This window comes from Oncorhynchus keta, chromosome 22 (assembly GCF_023373465.1).
Source record: "Oncorhynchus keta strain PuntledgeMale-10-30-2019 chromosome 22, Oket_V2, whole genome shotgun sequence".
NCBI classification, from domain to species: Eukaryota; Metazoa; Chordata; class Actinopteri; order Salmoniformes; family Salmonidae; genus Oncorhynchus; species Oncorhynchus keta.
In genome coordinates, this window is record NC_068442.1 from 45,396,675 (window position 1) to 45,422,205 (window position 25,531).

A 25,531-nucleotide genomic window follows, 5' to 3' on the forward strand; every position below is an offset into this window, starting at 1 on the left:
GATCGCATCGTATTACCACAACTACCGGCAAAACAGTTTGTCTTTCATTCACCCACGTGGGTATAACCAATGAGGAGATGGCACGTGGGTACCTGCTTCTATAAACCAATGAGGAGATGGGAGAGGCAGGACTTTCAGCGCGATCTGCGTCAGAAATAGAAAGGAGTTCTATTTTAGCCCTTGGCATCGCAGACGCTCGTTGGCGTGCGTGAGTAGTGTGGGTGCAATAATTGAATAACATGGATTTCTACATTTATTTTGCGACGCTCGCGCACGTGCCGTGTCCGGTCTGGTCAGCATGTAACTCATTCACAAGCACCCCATTTTTAATATCAGAGACATAGATATGCACATTTTAATTAAAAAAATTTAATTTTTTAAAATTGTATTTAACTAAGCAAGTCAGTGAAGAACATTTCTTATTTACAATGACTGCCTACACCGGCCAAACCCAGACGACACTGGGCCAATTGTGCGCCGCCCTATGGGACTCCCAATCACAGCCAGACGTGATGAAGCCTGGATTCGAACCAGAGACTGCATTGACGCCTCTTGCACTGAGATGCAGTGCCTTAGTGGCGCAGTGGTCTAAGTATGTAACTAACAACTCAGAATAGGATGGCTGATCTAGGATCAGGTCCACCCCTTTCCATTCAATCTTATTAATTTTGATCTGAAAGGCGAAACTGATTGTCAGTCAGCACTCATTCTGACACGTTGGATACATACGGCCCTGGTTAGCATTACAAAATCGCATTTGATGCTATGCCAATAGAGCTGGTAGTTGAAATGTAATTTTCCATTGAACACAACAGGTGTAGACTTTAAAATGCTTTACTTGCGAACCCTTTCCCAACAAGACGGAGGTAAAAAGTAGGAAAAATAATATCAAAAAAGGAAACTGTAACACAATTCAACAACAACGAGACTATATACAAGGAGTACCGGTGCAGGGGTACGAGGTAGTTGAGGCAATATGTAGGGGGGTAAAAGTGACTAGGCAATCAGGATAAATAATAGAGTAGCAGCAGCGTCTATAAGCGTGTGACAGAACTGAACATATGTTGTCTTCAGAAAGTATTCACAACCCTTGGACTTTTTCCACTTTTTGTGTTACAGCCTGAAGTTTTTAAAATGTATTAAATGTAGATGTTTTGTCACTGGCCTATACACAATACCCCATAATGTCAGAGGAGTTATTTTTGTAATTTCTTTTGAGTCAAGTATTCAACCCCTTTTGTTATGGCAAGTCTAAATAAGTTCAGGAGTGAACATGGGCTTATTAACAGGTCACCTAATATGTTGCATGAACTCACAATTTTGTTTAACGACGACATCATCCCTGTACCCAAAACATACAATTGTCTGTAAGGTCCCTCAGTCGAGCGGTGAATTTCAAACACAGATTTAACAACAAAGACCAGGGAGGTTTTCCATTGCCTTGCAATGAAGGGCACCTATTGGTTGATGGGTAAAAATATTAAAAACAGACATTGAATATCCCTTTGAGCATGGTGAAGTTATTAATTATCAATACCCAGCCACAACAAAGCTACAGGCGTCCTTCCTAACTCAGTTGCCGGAAAGGAAGGAAACCACTCAGGGATTTCACCATGAGGACAATGGTGACTTTAAACCAGTTACAGAGTTTAATGGCTGTGATAGGAGAGAACTGAGGATGGATTAACAACATTGTAGTTCCTCCACAATACTAACCTTAAATGACAGCATGAAAAGAAGGAAGTCTCTACAGAATACACATTTCAAAACATGCATCCTGTTTGGAACAAAACACCAAAGTAATACTGCAAAAAAATATGTCAGAGCAATTCACTTTTTGACCTGAATACAAAGTATTATGTTTGGGACAAATAGAACTGTATACAACACTGAGTATCACTCTGTATTTTCAAGCATAGTGGTGGCTGCATCATGTTATGGGGATGCTTGCAATCGCTGAGGAGTGAGAATTAAAAAGGAACAAATAGAAACGGAATAGACAAGCACAGGCAAAATCCTGGGAGATGAATTCACCTTTCAGCAGGACAATAACCTAAAACTCAAGGCCACATCTACACTGGAGTTGCTTACCAAGAAGACGGTGAATGTTCCTATATATATTTTTTTTACCTTTTATTTAACTAGGCAAGTCAGTTAAGAACAAATTCTTATTTTCAATGACGGCCTAGGAACAGTGGGTTAACTGCCTTGTTCAGGGGCAGAACGACAGATTTGTTTGTACCTTTGTCAGCTCGGGGATTTGAACTTGCAACCTTTCGGTTACAACGCTCTAACCACTAGGCTACCCTGCTGCCCCATTTATAGTTTTACAGTTTTGACTTAAATCTGCCGGAAAATCTAGGGCAAGACATGAAAATGGTTGTCTAGCAATGCTCAGCAACCAATTTGACAGAGCTTGAAGAATTTTGAAAATAATGAGTTAGTGTTGCACCATCCAGATGTGGAAAGCTCTTAGACCCAGAAAGACTCACTGTCATCGCTGCCAAAGGTTCTTCTACAAAGTATTGACTCAGGGGTGTGAATAATTATGTAAATTAGATTTCTGTATTTAATAATTAATGCATTTAAAAAAAAAACTGTTTTCATTTTGTCATTATCATGGTATATTGTGTGTAGATTAAATAATAATTTGAATACATTTTGAATTCAGGAATGAATACTTTCTGAAGGCAATGTATGTGTGTTGGAGTGTCAATGTAGTAGTGCTGCATGGGTTGATTCCTAACCTGCAGTCCCTACGGTTATGCAACACTCACTACAGAGTTCCAAACTGCCTCTGAAAGCAACATCAGCACACAAACGGTTTGTCAGGAGCTTCATGGAATGGGTTTTCTTGGACGAGCAGCCGCACACAAGCCTAAGGTCACCATGCTGGATGCATGTCGGCTGGATGTGGTGTAAAAGCTGGCCGCCGTTGGACTCTGGAGCAGTGGAAACGCGTTCTCTGGAGTGATGAATCACGCTTCACCATCTGGCAGTCTGACTGACGAATCTGGGTTTGGCAGATGCCAGGACAATGCGACCTGCCCCAGTGCATAGTGCCAACTGTAAAGTTTGGTGGATGAGGAATAATGGTCTGGGGCTTTTTTTTCATGATTTTGGCAAAGCCTCTTAGTTCCAGTGAAGGGAAATCTTAATGCTACAGCCTACAATGACATTCTAGATGATTCTATGCAACTTTGTGGCAACAGTTTGGGGAAGGCCTTTTCCTGTTTCAGCATGACAATGCTTCCGTGCACAAAGCAAGGTCCATACAGAAATGGTTTGTCGAGATCAGTGTGGTAGAACTTGACTGGCCTGCACAGAGCCCTGACCTCAACCCCACTGAACATTTGGGATGAATTTGAACGCAGACTGCGAGCCAGGCCTACTCGCCCAACGTCAGTGCTAGACCTCACTAATGCTCGTGGCTGAATTTCCATTCCATCCAAGTGCCCAAAGAAATACTCCAACATCAAGTGGAAAGCCTTCCCAGAAGAATGGAGCCTGTTATAGCAGCAAAGGCAGGACCAAATCCATATGATGCCAATGACATACTTTTGATCATGTATATTTGAATGGGGTCTCCACATACTTTTGTATTTATAGTTTTTAAAAATTATATTTCTATTTTTTTTATTTCATCTTTATTTAACCAGGTAGGCTAGTTGAGAACAAGTTCTCATTTACAACTGCGACCTGGTCAAGAATAAAGCAAAGCAGTTCAACACAAACAACAACAGAGTTACACATGGAATAAACAAACAAACAGAATCAATAATACAGTAGAAAAAAATCTATATACACTGTGTGCAAATGAGGTAAGATAAGGGAGGTAAGGCAATAAATAGGCCATGTTGGCAAAGTCATTACAATATTAATACCAATTAAACACTGGAGTGATTGAGGTGCAGAAAAATGTGCAAGTAGAGATACTGGGGTGCAAAGGAGCCAGATAAATAAATACAGTATGGGGATGAGGTAGGTAGATCGATGGGCTATGTGCAGTGATCTGTGAGCTGCTCTGACAGCTGGTGCTTAAAGCTAGTGAGGGAGATATGAGTCTCCAGTTTCAGTGATTTTTGCAGTTTGTTCCAGTCATTGGCAGCAGAGAACTGGAAGGAAAGGAGGCCAGAGGAATTAGCTTTGGGGGTGACTAGTGAGATATACCTGCTGGAGCTCGTGCTACGGGTGGGTGCTGCTATGGTGACCAATGAGCTGAGATAAGGCGGGGCTTTACCTAGCAGAGACTTGTAGATGACCTGGAGCCAGTGGGATTGGCGACGAATATGAAGCGAGAGCCAGCCAACGAGAGCGTACAGGTTTCAATGGTGGGTAGTATATGGGGCTTTGGTGATAAAACGGATGGCACTGTGATAGACTGCATCCAGTTTGTTGAGTAGAGTGTTGGAGGCTATTTTGTAAATTACATAGTCGAGGATCGGTAGGATGGTCAGTTTTACGAGGGTATGTTTGGCAGCATGAGTGAAGGATGCTTTGTTGCGAAATAAGAAGCCGATTTTAGATTTAATTTTGGATTGGAGATGCTTAATGTGAGTCTGGAAGGAGAGTTTACAATCTAACCAGACACCTTGGTATTTGTAGTTGTCCACATATCCCAAGTCAGAACCGTACAGAGTAGTGATGCTGGACGGGTGGAAAGGTGTGGGCAGCGATGGGTTGAAGAGCATGCATTTAGTTTTACTTGCATTTAAGAGCAGTTGGAGGCAACGGAAGGAGAGTTGTATGGCATTGAAGCTCGTCTGGAGGTTAGTTAACAGTGTCCAAAGAAGGGCCCGACGTATACAGAATGGTGTCGTCTGCGTAGAGATGGATCAGAGAATCACCAGCAGCAAAAGCAACATCATTGATGTATATAGAGAAGAGAGTAGGCCTGAGAATTGAACCCTGTGGCACCCCCATAGAGACTGCCAGAGGTACAGACAACAGGCCCTCCAATTTGACACACTGAACTCTATCAGAGAAGTAGTTGGTGAACCAGGCGGGGCAGTCATTTGAGAAACCAATGCTGTTTAGTCTGCCGATAAGAATGTGGTAATTGACAGTCGAAAGCCTTGGCCTGGACGATGAATACAGCTGCACAGTATTGTCTCTTATCGATGGCGGTTATGGTATCATTTAGGACCTTGAGCATGGCTGAAGTGCACACATGACCAACTCTGAAACCAGATTGCATAGCGGAGAAGGTACGGTTGGATTCGAAATGGTTGGTAGTCTGTTAACGTGGCTTTCGAAGACCTTAGAAAGGCAGGGTAGGATACATATAGGTCTGTAGCAGTTTGGGTCTAGTGTGTCTCCCCCTTTGAAGAGGGGAATGATCGCAGCAGCTTTCCAATCTTTAGGGATCTCAGACGATACGAAAGAGAGGTTGAACAGACTAGTAATATGGGTTGCAACAATTGCAGTGGATAATTTTAAGAAAGAGAGGGTCCAGATTGTCTAGCCCTGCTGATTTGAAGGGGTCCAGATGTTGCTGCTCTTTCAGAACATCAGCTATCTGGATTTGGGTGAAAGAGAAATGGGGGAGGCTTGTGCGAGTTGCTGTGGGGGGGTGCCGAGCAGTTGACCGGGGTAGGGATTGCCAGGTGGAAAGCATGGCCAGCCGTAGAGAAATGCTTATTGAAATGCTTAATTATAGTTATTATATGATTTATTATTGGTGACAGTGTTTCCTAGTGACAGTGTTTCCTTTCAGTGCAGTGGGCAGCTGGGAGGAGGTGCTCTTATTCTCCATGGACTTTAGTGTCCCAGAACTTTTTTGAGTTTGTGCTACAGGATGCAAATTTCAGTTTGAAAAAGATAGCCTTAGCTTTCCTAAATTCCTGTGTATATTGGTTCCTAACTTCCCTGAAAAGTTGCATATCAAAGGGGTATTCGATGCTAATGCAGTACGCCACCGGATGTTTTTGTGCTGGTCAAGGGCAGTTGGGTCTGGAGTGAACCAAGGGCTATATCTTTTTTTTCTTTAATGGAGCATGCTTATTTAAGATGGTGAGGAAGGCACCTTTAAAGAATAACCAGGCATCCTCTACTGATGGGACGAGGTCAATATCATTCCAGGATACCCCGGCCAGGTCGATTAGAAAGGCCTGCTCGCTGAAGTGTTTTAGGGAGCGTTTGACCGTGATGAGGGGTGGACGTTTGACCGCAGACCTATTACGGATGCAGGCAATGATGCTGAGATCTTGTTTGAAAGCAGCAGAGGGTGCCCGTGTTTACGGATTTGGGGTTGCACCTGGTAGGTTCATTGATAATTTGTGTGAGATTGAGGGCATCAAGCTTAGATTGTAGGATGGCCGGGGTGTTAAGCATGCCCCAGTTTAGGTCACCTAGTAGCACAAGCTCTGAAGATAGATGGGAGGCAATCAATTCACATATGGTGTCCAGGGCACAGCGGGGGTCAGAGGGTGGTCTATAACAAGCGGCAACGGTGAGAGACTTGTTTCTGGAAAGGTGGATTTTTAGAAGTAGAAGCTCGAATTGTTTGGGTACAGACCTGGATAGTAAGACAGAACTCTGCAGGCTATCCCTGCAGTAGATTGAAACTCCTCCCCCTTTGGCAGTTCTATCTTGGTGGAACATTTTATAGTTAGGGATGGACATTTCAGGGGTTTTGGTGGCCTTCCTAAGCCAGGATTTAGACACAGCTAAGACATCTGGGTTGACAGTGTGCTAAAGCAGTGAATACAGCAATATTATCTTGCATATTTATATATTTTTTACAATTTACTCTTAAGCTTTGTTGCACAAATAAAGGTCTACACACCACATTTCACGAATAATCTAATGAATTCATCAAATTCATACTTGGTGTAAATGCAAGTCTTTCAAAACTATAAGACCCACTAATAAATTCATTATTTTCATCAAAATAGTTGAACCTGGATTTGTTGTTGTTGCAATAATCACTAATCTGGCTTTCAAGTCAATCTATGAAAATGCCCTTTTTGTTACAAATTTAACCAAAACCATGAACATTACAGATAATTAGACTATCCCTCTGCATATTTGCATATCAAGCCCCGTCTCAAAATACAACACTTCCCCTTTAAAACATAAGGTTTTTACATGACTGGCTTTTCAAAGACAGCTTGAAATGTAGCCTACATGTTTTGTGCTCTTGTAGGAAGCAGTAACTCCCCCATTTGCTGACCTATACTTATCTATAACTGGGCTGGTAACTCGCTAACTAGCAAATAACATGTGCGGCTCTGTCCCCTGATCTGAAAAGCGTATTCACTGGCGGCTGATTGAAAGACTGCTTGTGGGCTACCCCCACCAATAGAATTCTACTGCGTTGCACTCTGAGCCTGTGATTTTTATGAAGGCAGAGCCAATCTGGCAAAGTTAGATTTGTTTTGGTTTGATATAATGAGAATGGGCGGATATCATGAGAGGGGCGTTGACCGTGATGAGGGGTGGACGTTTGACCGCAGACCTATTACGGATGCAGGCAATGATGCTGAGATCTTGTTTGAAAGCAGCAGAGGGTGCCCGTGTTTACATTTGGGGTTGCACCTGGTAGGTTCATTGATCATTTGTGTGAGATTGAGGCATCAAGCTTAGATTGTAGGATGGCCGGGTGTTAAGCATGCCCCAGTTTAGGTCACCTAGCAGCACAAGCTCTGGGCGGATATCATGGTGAGAATGGGGGCAGAAGGGCGGATATCATGAGAATGGGCGGATATCATGAGAATGGGCGGATATCATGAGAATGGGCGGATATCATGAGAATGGGCGGATATCATGAGAATGGGCGGATATCATGAGAATGGGCGGATATCATGAGAATGGGCGGATATCATGAGAATGGGCGGATATCATGAGAATGGGCGGATATCATGAGAATGGGCGGATATCATGAGAATGGGCGGATATCATGAGAATGGGATATCATGAGAATATCATGAGAATGGGCGGATATCATGAGAATGGGCGGATATCATGAGAATGGGCGGATATCATGAGAATGGGCGGATATCATGAGAATGGGCGGATATCATGAGAATGGGCGGATATAATGAGAATGGGCGGATATAATGTTAATTCGATCACAGAAAAAAACATTGATCTACAGTGCATTCGAAAAGTATTCAGACCACTTCCCTTTTTCCACGTTTTGTTACGTTACAGCCTTATTCTAAAACGTATTAAATATAAAATATTCATCAATCTACACACAATACCCTATAATGAAAAAGCAAAAAATGTTTTTAGGAAAAAAATTCAAAACAGAAATACCTTATTTACATACAGTACCAGTCAAAAGTTTTAGAACACCTACTCATTCAAGGGTTTTTCTTTATTTTTACTATTTTCTACATTTTAGAAATAATAGAGGACATCAAAACTATGAAATAACACATGGAATCATGTAGTACTAAATGACTCTGTGTTTATCGTTTTGATGTCTTCTATTATGGTGTTCTAAAATTTTTGACTGGTACTGCAATATAACACACACACAGATTGTAATATTGAGACAAACCTGCAAGTTGACCTTCTTCTTTACCTACAACTAATGATCATGCACTCCCCTCTCCGCCCACCGGATGGCAGTCTAACACAGCGGCACTCCGTCACCATAGACTCCATAATCTGCCTTTCTATTCTGATCACTTAAACAAGCTTTTGGCCAGAAGAGGTTGAGGTGCAGATTTTGTACATGGTGTGTTATACAGAGGTCTCTGAGGGGTTAAGCGTTCTCTAAACTGTAGTAAATAATTGTTGTAATAAGAAATGCAGTAAAAGCTCTGGCTCTCTAATGCGGACAGAGAGGGAGAGATTTCCCTCTTCTCTCTTTCCCTTGTTTTTAGATGATTTCATTTGAAATGGGGAAAGAGCACTACAAAGTCCTCGTCATTTGATTTCTCAAAGATGGTCTGATTGAATTACCTTTCATGTTTGGGATATTAGCCCAGTTGTGTGTGTGTGTGTGTGTGTGTGTGTGTGTAATGAGGACTTTGACCAGAGTACTAAGCATTTAGATCCTTAAATGGCAATTTCTCCTCTCTTCTTTAGTCCCCTTCACCCACTTAATTTTCTCTTTCCCTTTCCCTCCATTCAGGTATGCCATCCCACCTGAGCACGGGAAAAGGCTGGAGAGGCTGGCTCAAGGTAAGACTACTCCAGATCCTCATGCACACTGACCACGTTTTACTATATGCCTTCATGGAACGGTTTCAGTTATTACTTTACATTCTAGAATGGTATTTTAGTGTTTGGTTTGCTAAATGTGATACGCGACTCCGCCGTGTGTAAAGTTAGTTTATTTAGTTTACTCTGCTATCTCTATTTCCATGCTGCTTTTCACACAGACCGAGGCCTGCCCCCTGTCACTCAATGAGCACAGTTTTTGTTGCTCGACCATGAGACAACTTGCATTCAGTCTGCATGGTCAATGCAGCACATGCTAACAATGCAGATTTCCACTTTGCTCTTAATATAAATCCACAAGCGTTCTATAATTATGCTATTAGTTTGTATCTTACTGTCTGCAAACAGCTAGTTTGTCTTTTCTAAGCAAGTTGTGGCTAAAATAAATAGTTTTAGCCACTTAGCTAATGCTAATTGCTATGTTGGCTATGAGTCAGCACAAACGTAGCTAGCTAATGAAGCCTGATACCAGTGATGGTGTAGACCTAAATCGACGTGTTTGTGCAACAGTATCTTCTAAATCAAAGAGAAATAGGTGAAGCATGAATATGTTAGCTGCATGTAATAGCTAAGAGAACATTCAATGTAGCCAAAGGTTATTGGGTCCCCTAGGAAACTCTGACCAACCCTTTGGTTCCTACCCTGTCACAATAACTCCTGCCTGGCTTTTTCTTTCATTGTCATGTCAAACAACACTGTGTTCAAAGTGACCACTATCATATACTAACAATACTTATTCTACATCCATGATTCCAACAATTCATCCAAGTTTTTATTTTTAAAATGTTTAAATATAAAATTGCAAGTCATGTTGCAGTTATTGTTGAAAATAAATAAAGCTTAGATTTTCTTTGCCATATTGTGCAGCTCTAAGTGGCAGTGTGGAAATGATCTCAAATGAGTGCAGGGAATGCAGAAATAGATTATTTTTGATTGAGGTTTGATTGAACAGTATAAAACAATCAGAATGGAGAAAGCCCCATTTTGAAATCGCTTACAAAATCACTTAGGAGAGAGAACTTCATCTCAAACTCAAAGGACAAAATGAAGCTTAAAGTTAATATTGCCCCGGGGAGAGTTTCACACTGCCAGCTGCATTTTAATGGGGATTAATACACAGGCTCCGCCAGCACATTATTCACCTTTATCAGCTCACGCAGCAGCCGCCAGAGAGAGAGCCTCTGAGACCAACAGGCTCTGAAACAATGCAATGAAAATGAAGTTTGAAATGGGCCTCGATTATACTGTCAGTTACATTAAAGTTTAACTGGGCAAACGATCTCCCATTCTTTGAGGCATGGCACAGACTGCTCGTCAGAGGTGTGAGAGAGCGAGAGACAGAGAAACAGATCTCTTCTCTTTCCCTCTTTTCTAGTAAGTTGAAGGCCTCAGACACTAATGATTATATGAGAGACGCTGGTTTGTTTTTGAGATGGCTATGGTCTTTGAGGCTCTGGCCGTGAAATGAATTGTAGTCCTCTGAAGAGGGGCGATGAAGAAAGGGAAGAAAGAGGTGAGGGTTTTTATACATGATTGAGATTAGTTTTTGTTTAGGGGACAGCCACCTCTCGCCCTGAGAAGTCTGTGTAGAAAAGGCGACATAAATGGGCTGTAGAAGTCTATAAAAAGACAAAAGAAAGATGAAATGGTATGATGCAGAAAATAACCGCCACTCGCATGCTTTCACAAGTTTGAAAAAAGAAAATGGTGTCATGACACAGCTGGCACAAGCTCTCAAGTACTTTATATGATATCACGATGCGCCATTTGACGCTGGTCGGCAGAGGTATGTTCCTATGTGTCAACAAAAGTTTCTCAGTATTCAGTTTGGCTTGTTGTGCAGCCTGGTCTGGTGACTCGTTGGCGGTGACCCGGGGTCCAACACGAAGGTAGGGATTGTGGGACCAAGGAAATTATGATAATTAAAGGCTTTCTGGGTGTGCACTGCATGTTGCTCAGAGCGCTGTGACCCCCACGTTTTCCGTCTGACAGAGGGGAGAGCTCTTTACTGATAACCCCCAACCACCCATATCTCCCATTTTGGGTGGAGAGCGTAAGCCTGTCCTGCAATGTCTGTAAGAAGCCAGACCTCCTTCCTGTGGCTTATCCACTCCCCGGAAGTGGGGTTATGTAGTCGACATAAGCAGGAAGGTTTTAAATGTTACAATTTCCCTTGGGAAACACGCCATATTTCACATGCAGAACACGTTTCACTAGTATGGATGCCACAACAGGTGGATTCAGGAAATGGGAGGCAATTTAGTAATGTGGTGTTTTTGTGTGTTGTTCCTCCACCTGCAGGTTTCTTCCCAGGCAGTTCCCAGGGCTGTGACGCCTTTCTCCGCCACAAGATGACTCTCATCTCCCCGTCCATACTGAAGAAGTACAGCATCCCCTTCGACAGGGTAGGTCGTAGAACGGGGGGGGCTGAGATCCTTTTTTATAAAGTATCTCAGTATTACGGGTCTGAACGTTAAAACTTTTAAATGAAATTGACATCCTTAACGTTAAGAAAAACATGTTTATTTTATTTTTGGGGGTAGATGTAGAAAGCAAACATCATAGTGGGGTTAAGTTGGACAACAACTAAGAGCATTCAAGCGTGAAGCTCAACTTATCAGTTGTTTAGGTGTCCTGGTTACCACGCTGTGAACAGTATGACGCAAACTCATGCACAGTGTTTTGTCTATGCTTATCTCAATATCCCAGCCTATTTTTTTGATGATGTGCTCAGCTTTAATGAAGTTGCGAGACATTACAAGCCAAACAATTGCGAGATGCAGCATTCCATTGCAAGATACAGCTTTTGATTGTCGACAGATAGACCTAGTGCACGGTTCTGACTGTCTGCCTGGTGGCTGCCCTGTCTATACTGATAGATAGGCCTAGTGCACAGTTCTGACTGTCTGCCTGGTGGCTGCCCTGTCTATACTGATAGATAGGCCTAGTGCACGGTTCTGACTGTCTGCCTGGTGGCTGCCCTGTCTATACTGATAGATACACCTAGTGCACGGTTCTGACTGTCTGCCTGGTGGCTGCCCTGTCTATACTGATAGATAGGCCTAGTGCACGGTTCTGACTGTCTGCCTGGTGGCTGCCCTGTCTATACTGATAGATAGGCCTAGTGCACGGTTCTGACTGTCTGCCTGGTGGCTGCCCTGTCTATACTGATAGATACACCTAGTGCACGGTTCTGACTGTCTGCCTGGTGGCTGCCCTGTCTATACTGATAGATAGGCCTAGTGCACGGTTCTGACTGTCTGCCTGGTGGCTGCCCTGTCTATACTGATAGATAGACCTAGTGCACGGTTCTGACTGTCTGCCTGGTGGCTGCCCTGTCTATACTGATAGATAAACCTAGTGCACGGTTCTGACTGTCTGCCTGGTGGCTGCCCTGTCTATACTGATAGATAGACCTAGTGCACGGTTCTGACTGCCTGCCTGGTGGCTGCCCTGTCTAGACTGATAGATAGGCCTAGTGCACGGTTCTGACTGTCTGCCTGGTGGCTGCCCTGTCTAGACTGATAGATAGGCCTAGTGCACGGTTCTGACTGTCTGCCTGGTGGCTGCCCTGTCTATACTGATAGATACACCTAGTGCACGGTTCTGACTGCCTGCCTGGTGGCTGCCCTGTCCACGTGCAAGGAGTTGACCAATCAATTATTTAGTAGTCGACTCCACCCATCATGTCATAATATTTAACAGTTGGAAAAATGTCGGGGAAAGGCAGGCGACAGCAGCGAAGTCCTGCATGGCAATACTTTGAGAAGTTAAATGGGAATTCATATGGAATATAATGAATTTGTCTTAGAGTTTTAAAGAAAAAAACAACAAATGGCAGTTTAAACGTTAAGAACAATTGTCAATTTGTCATCCCTACTCAGAATAGAGGTGCTGATCTAGGATCAGGTGGCGATCAGCACCCCCAGTGTTCATTTCATCAACAATAACTGACAACAAAATATTGGTCAACAACCCATTTTTCCTGACCCAAATGAATGACAATAACGAGACGAGATGACCTGAAGAAAGAAAAAAACAATCACTAACAAATTAGTTTTCATTTTCAACAAATGTGATGATGAGAAATCCATGTGATATTAATGAACATCAAATTTAACATGAAGCTTTTTCTCAAATGTTTTATCCAATCATAAGCATGCATGCCATTGCAGAATATTTAATTGGCGAGATTAATGTCTTTCGGGTGTGCTGTCTGATTGTCGCCAATCTTTTCATTTTTGCCATGGAAAAAACATCACTATTTTATAATATCACAGCCCTATCCCCCATCCTAAGGTTGTGATGGGGAGAAAATCGCTTCATGTCTAAATTGTTTAACATGTAGCCTATGTAACCAATGGCAGCCATGATTTACCATAATCTGCCACAATGGCAATGTGCAAACTATACTGTATGAGGGCATAGTCTGGTCCAAATAGGTCTATCTTAATGTGCACATGGAAATAAACTGACTAAAATGACTGCGACTTAAAAATATGCACAAATTGTCCCAGGTTTTAGTCGACTGATAATAACTAAAACTAAGGATGAAATGACTAAAATGTGACTTGAGACTAAAATGTATTTTAGTCATAAATACTCTATTAAATCTAAAATGGAAGCCAAAATGAACACTGCAGCACCCTACTCTGAGACGCTTGACACATACAGCCCTAGGGCTCTGAAGTTTTAATAGCAACACTGTTCCATGAGGGATTATATATATATATATGGAAATAAAGGAAGTAACAGCGTCCATCTAATTGATGTCATACATGCACATTTAACCAATAACAGACCTCTAACACTTCTCATTTTAACCATCTATGTTTGACGGATATTTCCGGTAATGCAATTCAACTCATTTGTCATCACATTACCACTTAAGCCTGTTAACAGCTCTCAGAAAGGAGCCACTTCACCACCAACAGCAGTTTGAGTAATAACCCTTCTGAATGGAACCCTTTGCTGAAGCACAATTGAAGTGCTTCAACCTGTGAAAGGATTTGTGTGCTTCCTAAATGGAACACTATTCCCTATAAAGTGCACTACTTTTGACCAGGGCTCATAGGGGACACACCCTTGTGACTCTAACACCGACCGCTGATAGAAATGAACGGGGTGAATGAAAGCCTGCCTTCACTGACTGAAGTGGTCTGGGTCAGTAGACATGCTGACGTTGTTGTGGGTGTGGCTGCTCTCCAACCAACCTCTGGGACTGATGACAGCATGACGGGGGAGGAGTGAATGGAGGGAAGAATGATGACGTGAACACTCATCACACACGGGCAGACACTCATCACACACGGGCAGACACTCATCACACACGGGCAGACACTCATCACACACGGGCAGACACTCAGCACTCACGGGCAGACACTCAGCACTCACGGGCAGACACGCAGCACTCACGGGCAGACACGCAGCACTCACGGGCAGACACGCAGCACTCACGGGCAGACACGCAGCACTCACGGGCAGACACTCATCACACACGGGCAGACACTCATCACACACGGGCAGACACTCATCACACACGGGCAGACACTCATCACACACGGGCAGACACTCATCACACACGGGCAGACACTCATCACACACGGGCAGACACTCATCACACACGGGCAGACACTCAGCACTCACGGGCAGACACGCAGCACTCACGGGCAGACACGCAGCACTCACGGGCAGACACGCAGCACTCACGGGCAGACACGCAGCACTCACGGGCAGACACTCACACGGACACACAGCACACAGTATTGCAAGGTTGATAATGAGATTAATGGCGTCTTTACTTAAAGATCATAGCTTCACTTCACAGTAAATTATGATTGGGATTGAGTCTAAGTTACATTACCATTTCTGTGATAGAAAATTAATCATCATCTACATTTTTTTTCTGTGTGTAATAATTGTAGGAGGTAGAAACTGTCATGGTGCGAAATAAATTGAAGATTTCAAACAAGAAATAATGTGTAAGTCTCTCTTATACGGGCATACAAAGTTCTCCTCTGTCTGCAGAGTTGTCGTGTTTCTCTTTTTCCTTTTTGTCATGTTCCTTCGGGGTGTCGTTATCTGATGCACACTGAGAGCTTCTCCCTTGATTTGAGTGTAAAAAAATAACAAAGGCTTTATTGCAGCTATGAGATCAGCAAAAACAGGCTTTGATATCTACTCTCTTACCACCTCTCTTCTTCTGTCGTGCTGTCTGCCTGTCTCCCACCGCTCCACTTCCTTTAGTCTCCCGTCTCTCCACTTCCTTTAGCCTCCCGTCTCTCCACTTCCTTTAGCCTCCCGTCTCTCCACTTCCTTTAGCCTCCCGCCGCTCCACTTCCTTTAGCCTCCCGTCTCTCCACTTCCTTTAGTCTCCCGTCTCTCCACTTCCTTTAGTCTCCCGTCTCTCCACTTCCTTTAGTCTCCCGTCTCTCCACTTCCTTTAGTCTCCCGTCTCTCCACTTCCTTTAGTCTCCCGTCTCTCCACTTCCTTTAGTCTCCCGTCTCTCCACTTCCTTTAGTCTCCCGTCTCTCCACTTCCTTTAGTCTCCCGTCTCTCCACTTCCTTTAGTCTCCCGTCTCTCCACTTCCTTTAGTCTCCCGTCTCTCCACTTCCTTTAGTCTCCCGTCTCTCCACTTCCTTTAGTCTCCCGTCTCTCCACTTCCTTTAGTCTCCCGTCTCTCCACTTCCTTTAGTCTCCCGTCTCTCCACTTCCTTTAGTCTCCCGTCTCTCCACTTCCTTTAGTCTCCCGTCTCTCCACTTCCTTTAGTCTCCCGTCTCTCCACTTCCTTTAGTCTCCCGTCTCTCCACTTCCTTTAGTCTCTCCACTTCCCTCCCGTCTCTCCACTTTCTTTAGTCTCTCCACTTCCTTTAGTCTCTCCACTTCCTTTAGTCTCTCCACTTCCTTTAGTCTCTCCACTTCCTTTAGTCACCCGTCTCCACTTCCTTTAGTCTCCCGTCTCTCCACTTCCTTTAGTCTCCCGCCTCTCCACTTCCTTTAGTCTCCCGCCTCTCCACTTCCTTTAGTCTCTCCACTTCCTTTAGTCTCCCGTCTCTCCACTTCCTTTAGTCTCCCGCCTCTCCACTTCCTTTAGTCTCCCGTCTCTCCACTTCCTTTAGTCTCCCGTCTCTCCACTTCCTTTAGTCTCCCGTCTCTCCACTTCCTTTAGTCTCCCGTCTCTCCACTTCCTTTAGTCTCCCGTCTCTCCACTTCCTTTAGTCTCCCGTCTCTCCACTTCCTTTAGTCTCCCGTCTCTCCACTTCCTTTAGTCACCCGTCTCTCCACTTCCTTTAGTCTCCCGTCTCTCCACTTTCTTTAGTCTCCCGTCTCCACTTTCTTTAGTCTCCCGTCTCTCCACTTCCTTTAGTCTCTCCACTTCCTTTAGTCTCTCCACTTCCTTTAGTCTCTCCACTTCCTTTAGTCACCCGTCTCCACTTCCTTTAGTCACCCGTCTCCACTTCCTTTAGTCACCCGTCTCCACTTCCTTTAGTCACCCGTCTCCACTTCCTTTAGTCACCCGTCTCTCCACTTCCTTTAGTCACCCGTCTCTCCACTTCCTTTAGTCACCCGTCTCTCCACTTCCTTTAGTCACCCGTCTCTCCACTTCCTTTAGTCACCCGTCTCTCCACTTCCTTTAGTCACCCGTCTCTCCACTTCCTTTAGTCACCCGTCTCTCCACTTCCTTTAGTCACCCGTCTCTCCACTTCCTTTAGTCTCCCGTCTCTCCACTTCCTTTAGTCTCCCGTCTCTCCACTTCCTTTAGTCTCCCGTCTCTCCACTTCCTTTAGTCTCCCGTCTCTCCACTTCCTTTAGTCTCCCGTCTCTCCACTTCCTTCAGTCTCCCGTCTCTTCACTTCCATTAGCCTCCCGTCGCTCCACTTCCTTTAGCCTCCCGCCTCTCCACTTCCTTTAGTCTCCCGTCTCTCCACTTCCTTTAGCCTCCCGCCTCTCACTTCCTTTAGTCGCTCCACTTCCTTTAGTCGCTCCACTTCCTTTAGTCTCTCCACTTCCTTTAGTCTTCCGTCTCTCCACTTCCTTTAGTCTTCCGTCTCTCCACTTCCATTAGCCTCCCGTCGCTCCACTTCCTTTAGCCTCCCGTCTCTCCACTTCCTTTAGTCGCTCCACTTCCTTTAGCCTCCCATCTCTCCACTTCCATTAGACTCCCGTCGCTCCACTTCCTTTAGTCTCCCGTCTCTCCACTTCCTTTAGTCTCCCGTCTCTCCACTTCCTTTAGTCTCCCGTCTCTTCAATTCCTTTAGTCTCCCGTCGCTCCACTTCCTTTAGTCGCTCCACTTCCTTTAGCCTCCCGTCTCTCCACTTCCATTAGACTCCCGTCTCTCCACTTCCTTTAGTCTCTCCACTTCCTTTAGTCTCTCCACTTCCTTTAGTCTCTCCACTTCCTTTAGTCTCTCCACTTCCTTTAGTCTCTCCACTTCCTTTAGTCTCTCCACTTCCTTTAGTCTCTCCACTTCCTTTAGTCTCTCCACTTCCTTTAGTCTCTCCACTTCCTTTAGTCTCTCCACTTCCTTTAGTCTCTCCACTTCCTTTAGTCTCTCCACTTCCTTTAGTCTCTCCACTTCCTTTAGTCTCTCCACTTCCTTTAGTCTCTCCACTTCCTTTAGTCTCTCCACTTCCTTTAGTCTCTCCACTTCCTTTAGTCACACGTCTCTCCACTTCCTTTAGTCACACGTCTCTCCACTTCCTTTAGCCTCCCGCCTCTCCACTTCCTTTAGCCTCCTGCCGCTCCACTTCCTTTAGTCGCTCCACTTCCTTTAGCCTCCCGCCGCTCCACTTCCTTTAGTCACTCCACCTCCTTTAGCCTCCCGCCGCTCCACTTCCATTAGCCTCCCGTCGCTCCACTTCCATTAGCCTCCCGTCTCTCCACTTCCATTAGCCTCCCGTCTCTCCACTTCCTTTAGTCACCCGTCTCTCCACTTCCTTTAGTCACCCGTCCCTCCACTTCCTTTAGTCACCCGTCTCTCCACTTCCTTTAGTCACCCGTCCCTCCACTTCCTTTAGTCACCCGTCCCTCCACTTCCTTTAGTCACCCGTCCCTCCACTTCCTTTAGTCACCCGTCCCTCCACTTCCTTTAGTCACCCGTCCCTCCACTTCCTTTAGTCACCCGTCCCTCCACTTCCTTTAGTCACCCGTCCCTCCACTTCCTTTAGCCACCCGCCTCCCGCCGCTCCACTTCCTTTAGCCTCCCGCCTCTCCACTTCCTTTAGTCTCCCGTCTCTCCACTTCCTTTAGTCTCCCGCCTCTCCACTTCCTTTAGTCTCCCGTCTCTCCACTTCCTTTAGTCTCCCGTCTCTCCACTTCCTTTAGTCTCCCGTCTCTCCACTTCCTTTAGTCTCCCGTCTCTCCACTTCCTTTAGTCTCCCGTCTCTCCACTTCCTTTAGTCTCCCGTCTCTCCACTTCCTTTAGTCTCCCGTCTCTCCACTTCCTTTAGCCTCCCGCCGCTCCACTTCCTTTAGCCTCCCGCCTCTCCACTTCCTTTAGCCTCCCGCCTCTCCACTTCCTTTAGCTTCCCGTCTCTCCGCTTCCCGTCTCTCCGCTTCCCTTCCTCTTAGCCTCCCGTCTCTCCACTTCCTTTAGCCTCCCGTCTCTCCACTTCCTTTAGCCTCCCGTCGCTCCACTTCCATTAGCCTCCCGTCGCTCCACTTCCATTAGCCTCCCGTCTCTCCACTTCCTTTAGTCTCCCGTCTCTCCACTTCCTTTAGTCACCCGTCTCTCCACTTCCTTTAGTCACTCCACCTCCTTTAGCCTCCCGCCTCTCCACTTCCTTTAGTCTCCCGTCTCTCCACTTCCTTTAGTCTCACGTCTCTCCACTTCCTTTAGTCTCACGTCTCTCCACTTCCTTTAGTCTCACGTCTCTCCACTTCCTTTAGTCACCCGTCTCTCCACTTCCTTTAGTCACCCGTCCCTCCACTTCCTTTAGTCACCCGTCCCTCCACTTCCTTTAGTCACCCGTCCCTCCACTTCCTTTAGTCACCCGTCCCTCCACTTCCTTTAGTCGCTCCACTTCCTTTAGTCTCCCGTCGCTCCACTTCCTTTAGCCTCCCGCCGCTCCACTTCCTTTAGCCTCCCGCCGCTCCACTTCCTTTAGCCTCCCGCCGCTCCACTTCCTTTAGCCTCCCGCCTCTCCACTTCCTTTAGCCTCCCGCCTCTCCACTTCCTTTAGCCTCCCGCCTCTCCACTTCCTTTAGTCTCCCGCCTCTCCACTTCCTTTAGTCTCCCGCCTCTCCACTTCCTTTAGCCTCCCGCCTCTCCACTTCCTTTAGTCACTCCACTTCCTTTAGCCTCCCGCCTCTCCACTTCCTTTAGCCTCCCGCCTCTCCACTTCCTTTAGCCTCCCGCCGCTCCACTTCCTTTAGTCTCTCCACTTCCTTTAGTCTCCCGTCTCTCCACTTCCTTTAGTCTCCCGTCTCTCCACTTCCTTTAGTCTCCCGCCGCTCCACTTCCTTTAGCCTCCCGCCGCTCCACTTCCTTTAGTCTCTCCACTTCCTTTAGTCGCTCCACTTCCTTTAGTCGCTCCACTTCCTTTAGTCGCTCCACTTCCTTTAGTCTCCCGTCTCTCCACTTCCTTTAGTCTCCCGCCGCTCCACTTCCTTTAGCCTCCCGCCGCTCCACTTCCTTTAGCCTCTCCACTTCCTTTAGTCGCTCCACTTCCTTTAGTCGCTCCACTTCCTTTAGTCTTGAGTTTGTGCCTCACTCCTCTCTATCATGAGAAGTACTCCTAACTAGTTTATATTTAAACCTAAATGAATCTGTGTTCCTCATTTTATTTTATTTTATTATTTTTATTTAACTAGTTAAGAACAAATTCTTATTTTCAATTTTCAATGACAGCCTAGGAACAGTGGGTTACCTGCCTTGTTCAGGGGCAGAAGGACAGATTTTTACCTTGTCAGCTCGGGGATTGGAACTAGCAACCTTTCGGTTACTGGCCCAACGCTCTAACCACTAGGCTACCTGTGACTTGATGAAGAGGGTCTTCAGATCAAGGGCCCAAAACGTACAGCATATTTGAAGTTCAGCTGTAGAAATCTAGTGACTTAATAATTCTGTCAGGGATTGCCAATGAATCTCGCTTAATAGTAGTAGACATTTTAATGTTGGGGCAGCCACAGAAAACTAGGAGTGTCAGAATAAAAACTGCCAAATAATTTGTCAGGCTTCATTTCCAAGAGATGCAGACAATTCCGGTGAACTGTCTTCACTTTCCCGAGCTCTCAGTAAATGATGGCCCTCGTTCTGCCTTGGAACGAAACGCAATCAAATGAAAATCTTAATTTGCACGGACTGGCTAATTTCTTGTGCCATGCTTGCTGGCTCGTCTAATTACGCATGTATCGCCGGGACTGGTTCTCTAGGAGAAGTAGCCACCAGGCAGCTCAAGTGAGGGAAAGCTGGATGGGAGGAAGGAAGGGTGAGTTAAAAAAAGAAGCAAATCACCCTTCCCATCAGTGCTTAATGATTGTGGATATTAAGAGAAAGCATCTGTTTTTGTTCCCATGGCTGGGTTTCAGGGGTTGCGAAGACCCTGTTTTTGCCAAATCCTTCCATCCGAGGCAGAGTTTCATTGCCTTAAATGTAAATTACTTCATCATTTTGGCATAGTTTTGCTCATCTCTGCCCATCAAAAGCCGGTTTAATAACAAAAATGTTTTCTTATGCGATATAGATACAACATTTTATGAGGTTTGCATACTGCTTGTACTGGACTGGTTCTGTTGACCATTAATTATCAGTCAGTTAATGTACATTTTAATGTTGTTTGACTTAACTTTTTATGCAACTGTTTACTGTGTTCAGGGTCAGTCATCCGAAGCAGAATTTTTAAATATTGATCAGTGTGCAAGTAACATGTAGATTATATGACTGAATCCTGTTGATTTGACACAACATCACAGAGGAGCATTTAACCTTTGAACTCTTGCTATCTCCAGATCACTCAGGAAGAAGGCGAGTTTATGGTCACCTTTCCTTATGGCTATCATGCCGGATTCAACCACGGCTTCAACTGCGCCGAGTCCACCAACTTTGCCACCCTGCGTTGGATTGACTACGGCAAGATGGCAACACAGGTGGGTCAATGCACAATAAACCATATGGAAACCCCAGTACCTCCTACCAACACACAGCACTATAGCGAAGATTAAACCTAGAGGTGTGTGGTCATCTACCACACATGCTACCCATATCCTCTTACACAACCATGCAATTCATTCTTTGAATACCAGTTCCACAGTCTAGTGCTTACACAAACTGTTTTAGGTCTTGAGCAAGAGGTCATTGGGGCGCAGTGTTTGTGTGTTAACCTGTGTCTTTCTAAGCTGTCTCACATCACCTGTTTCTCCCTCATCTGTGTTCCGCTTCATTTTCCTTTCATGTCTTTATCTTCTCTCCCGGAGGGCAAACGGATGTGAATAGTTTTTGGACCAGGCCTTTCCCCTGTAAGGGGGACACACAAAAAACACACATGCGCACAGACACACACACACACACACACACACACACACACACACACACACACACACACACACACACACACACACCCTGTCTCTGCTTGGCCTCATGTCAGATTTATGAGGTTGTGAGTTCAGCGTGCTGCTCTCAGGGCCACTGGAAGCCCCTCTCTATTTCCCACAGTCTTTGATGCATGTAAAGGAAAACGTCACCCAAAAACTATTTAGTCCATTGTTGACATAATCCCCAAAATGTTTTGCCTGTTAGCAATCAAGTTTTCAAGATATGGAACTTTCAAAATACAGAAATACTGCTGGTATGATGGTGTTTTTCATTTAACCCGCCCGCCCCCTGCCCCTCTCAGTTCTGAACACAATCCACTGGCCAGGGAGCTCCCCCTCAAGAGATCTATCTGAATCTCAGAGATTCATTGGTTGGTTTTGCCGCTTGCCCTCCATTTTGTGTCAGCACAATGACAGGCGGCTCCTGAAAGTGCCAGAGCAATGGGAAATAAAGAAAGAACAGCTTGGGCACCTCTCTCTTTCTGTCGTTCTCTCTTTCTGCCAAGCCCTATTCACTTCCTCTTGATGCCACAGGGAAAGATGGTCCTTTGAGCTGGAAATGTCACTCAAGCTCAAGAGGTTCTATTTGCTGACACGTCTGTCTGCTGACACCTACTAATTACGGCTGTGGTCTCCTTGTTTTCAGTTGTTTCCCTGCAGTCTCTTACATGCTGACCACACCGTTCGCGTCGCGTGTGCACCAACGAGCGTCTGCGTTGCCAAGCGCTATAATATAAGTCAGTTCTATTTGTGACGCTGAACACAGTGCATGTCCTGCCTCTCCCATCTCCTCATTGGTTTATTGAAGCAGATACAGATGTGCCATCTCCTCATTGGTTATACCCACGTGGGTGATTGAAAGACGAACAGAGGTCGGTCGGTTGTGGTAATACACCTTATTATGAAAGTTAAGACGCCAATCAGCATATAAAGCCCAAAGAGGGAAAAGGCCTGGAAGGAGGAGAGATTACTAGAATTTATTCGGTTGACAGTTTTGTGTGGATTAATTGGTGGAGTAGAGGACCTTGTGCATTTCAGGTAAAATAACAACTCAATCGGACAAATTAGCTACCAACTGCAAGCAAGCTAGCTAAATTGCCCATAAATGTTTAATGCTTTTCAACCTGTGAAATACTTTCAAGTATTTTTACTTAAGTAGTTTTTTTGAGTATCTGTACTTTACAATTTATATTTTTGACACCTTTTACTTCACTACATTCCTAAAGAAAATGGCACTTTTTACTCCATACATTTTACCTGACACCCAAAATACTTACACTTTGAATGCTTAGCAGAACAGGAAAATGGTCTAATTCCCACACTTATCAAGAGAACATCCCTGGTCATCGCTACTGCTTCTGATCTGACGGACTCACTAAATACAGTGGCAAGAAAAAGTATGTGAACCCTTTGGAATTACCTGTATTTCTGCATAAATTGGTTATAAAATCTGATCTTCATCTAAGTCACAACAATAGACAAACACAGTCTGCTTAAACTAATAACACACAGACAATTATACGTTTTCATGTCTTTATTGAACACACCGTGTAAACATTCACAGTGCAGAGTGAGAAAAGTATGTGAACCCTTGGATTTAATATCTGGTTGACCCTCCTTTGGCAGCAATAACCTCAACCAAACATTTTCTGTCGTTGAGGATCAGACCTGCAGGAGGAATTTTGGACCATTCCTCTTTACAAAACTGTTTCAGTTCAGCAATATTCTTAGGACGTCTGGTGTGAACCACTCTCCAAGTCATGCCACAGCATTTTAAATCGGGTTGAGGTCGGGACTCTGACTGGGCCACTCCAGAAGGCGTATTTTCTTCTGTTGAAGCCATTCTGTTGTTGATTTATTTCTGTGTTTTTGGGTCGTTGTCCTGTTGCATCACCCAACTTCTGTTGAGCTTCAATTGGTGGACAGATAGCCTAACATTCTCCTGCAAAATGTCTTGATAAACTTGGGAATTCATCTTCCCCCGTCGATAATGGCAAGCTGTCCAGGCCCTGAGGCAGCTAAGCCGCTCCAAACCGTGATGCTCCCTTCACCAGACTTTACAGTTGGGATGAGGTTTTGATGTTGGTGTGCTGTGCCTTTTTTTTCTCCACACACAGTGTTGTGTGTTCATTCCAAACAACTCTACTTTCGTTTCATCTGTCCACATAATATTTTGCCAGTAGCGCTGTGGAACATCCAGATGCTCTTTTGTGAACTTTAGATGTGCAGCAATGTTTTTTTTGGACAGCAGTGGCTTCATCGGTGGTGTCCTCCCATGTTGGCATGCTCCAGAGATTTCTGTAATTCTTTAGCTGACACTAGGATTCTTCTTAACCTCATTGAGAATTCTGCTCTGTGCTCTTGCAGTCATCTTTGCAGGATGGCCACTCATAGGTAGAGTAGCAACAGTGCTGAACTTTCTCCATTTATAGACATTTTGTCTACATCAAGGCTTTTACAGATACTTTTGCAACCCTTTCCAGCTTTATGCAAGTCAACGATTCTTAATCTTGTGTCTTCTGAGATCTTTTGTTGGAGGCATGGTTCACGTCAGGCAATGCTTCTTGTGAATAGCAAACTCATTGTGTGAGTTTTTTTAAAGGGCAGGACAGCTCTAACCAACATCTCCAATCTCGTCTCAATGATTGTACTCCAGGTTAGCTGACTCCTGACTCCAATTACCTTTTGGAGAAGTCATTAGCCTCGGGGGGGTTCACATACTTTTTCTAACCTACACTGTGAATGTTTAAATGATGTATTCAATATAGACAAGAAAAATACAATAATGTGTGTGTTATTAGTTTAAGCAGACTGTGTTTGTCTGTTGTTGTGACTTAGATGAAGATCAGATCTAATTTTATGACCACATTTTTTCCAGAATTCCAGATAATTCCAAAGGGTTCATCATTGTTTGCAGAATTCCAGATAATTCCAAAGGGTTCATCATTGTTTTCTTGCCACTGTACATGCTGCATTTGTAAAGGATGTCAAAGTGTCAGAGAGCGCCCCTGGCTATCTGTAAAAAAAACAATTCGGACTAGTTTGCTTAATATAAGGAATTTGAAAAGATTTATACTTGTACTTTTACTTTTGAAACTCTTAAGTATATTTCAACCGAAATCCTTTTACTCAAGTAGAATTTTAATAGGTGACTTTCACTTTTACTTGAGTAATTTTCTATTAAGGTATTTTTAGTTAAGTATGACAATTGGGTACTTTTTCAACCACTGGCAGTAGTAGTAGTAGTACGTAGTAGTAGTAGTAGTAGTAGTAGTAGTAGTACAATGTAGTAGTAGTAGTAGTACAATGTAGTAGTAGTAGTAGTAGTACAATGTAGTAGTAGTAGTAGTACAATGTTGTTGTAGTACAATGTAGTAGTACAAAGCTCTAGTAATAGTTGTACAATACTGTAATAGTAGCAGTAGTATGTTGTAGCAGTAGTACAATGGTGCTGTAGCAGCAGTAGCAGTAGTACAATGCTGCTCTACTAGTATCAGTGGTAGTACAATGCTGCTCTAGTAGTAGCAGTAGTAGAATGCTGCTCTAGTAGTAGCAGTAGTAGAATGCTGCTCTAGTAGTAGCAGTAGTAGAATGCTGCTCTAGTAGTAGCAGTAGTAGAATGCTGCTCTAGTAGTAGCAGTAGTAGAATGCTGCTCTAGTAGTAGCAGTAGTAGTACAATGCTGCTCTAGTAGTAGCAGTAGTAGTACAATGCTGCTCTAGTAGTAGCAGTAGTAGTACAATGCTGCTCTAGTAGTATCAGTAGTAGTACAATGCTGCTCTAGTAGTATCAGTAGTAGTACAATGCTGCTCTAGTAGTA

The 25,531-nt window shown here is 44.4% G+C and overlaps 1 protein-coding gene across 3 annotated transcripts in view; it reads left to right on the plus strand.

Moving 5' to 3' along the window:
* The window catches only part of LOC118372740 (lysine-specific demethylase 4B-like), a 121,292-nt gene that overhangs the window by 14,448 nt on the left and 81,313 nt on the right, over positions 1-25,531 (plus strand). For all 3 annotated transcript variants that reach the window (XM_052475330.1, XM_052475329.1, XM_052475328.1), the window contains exons 6-8: positions 9,089-9,138; positions 11,479-11,582; positions 21,131-21,268. In XM_052475330.1, the coding sequence (XP_052331290.1) occupies positions 9,089-9,138; positions 11,479-11,582; positions 21,131-21,268 (292 nt within the window). The remainder of the gene's footprint in view (positions 1-9,088; positions 9,139-11,478; positions 11,583-21,130; positions 21,269-25,531) is intronic.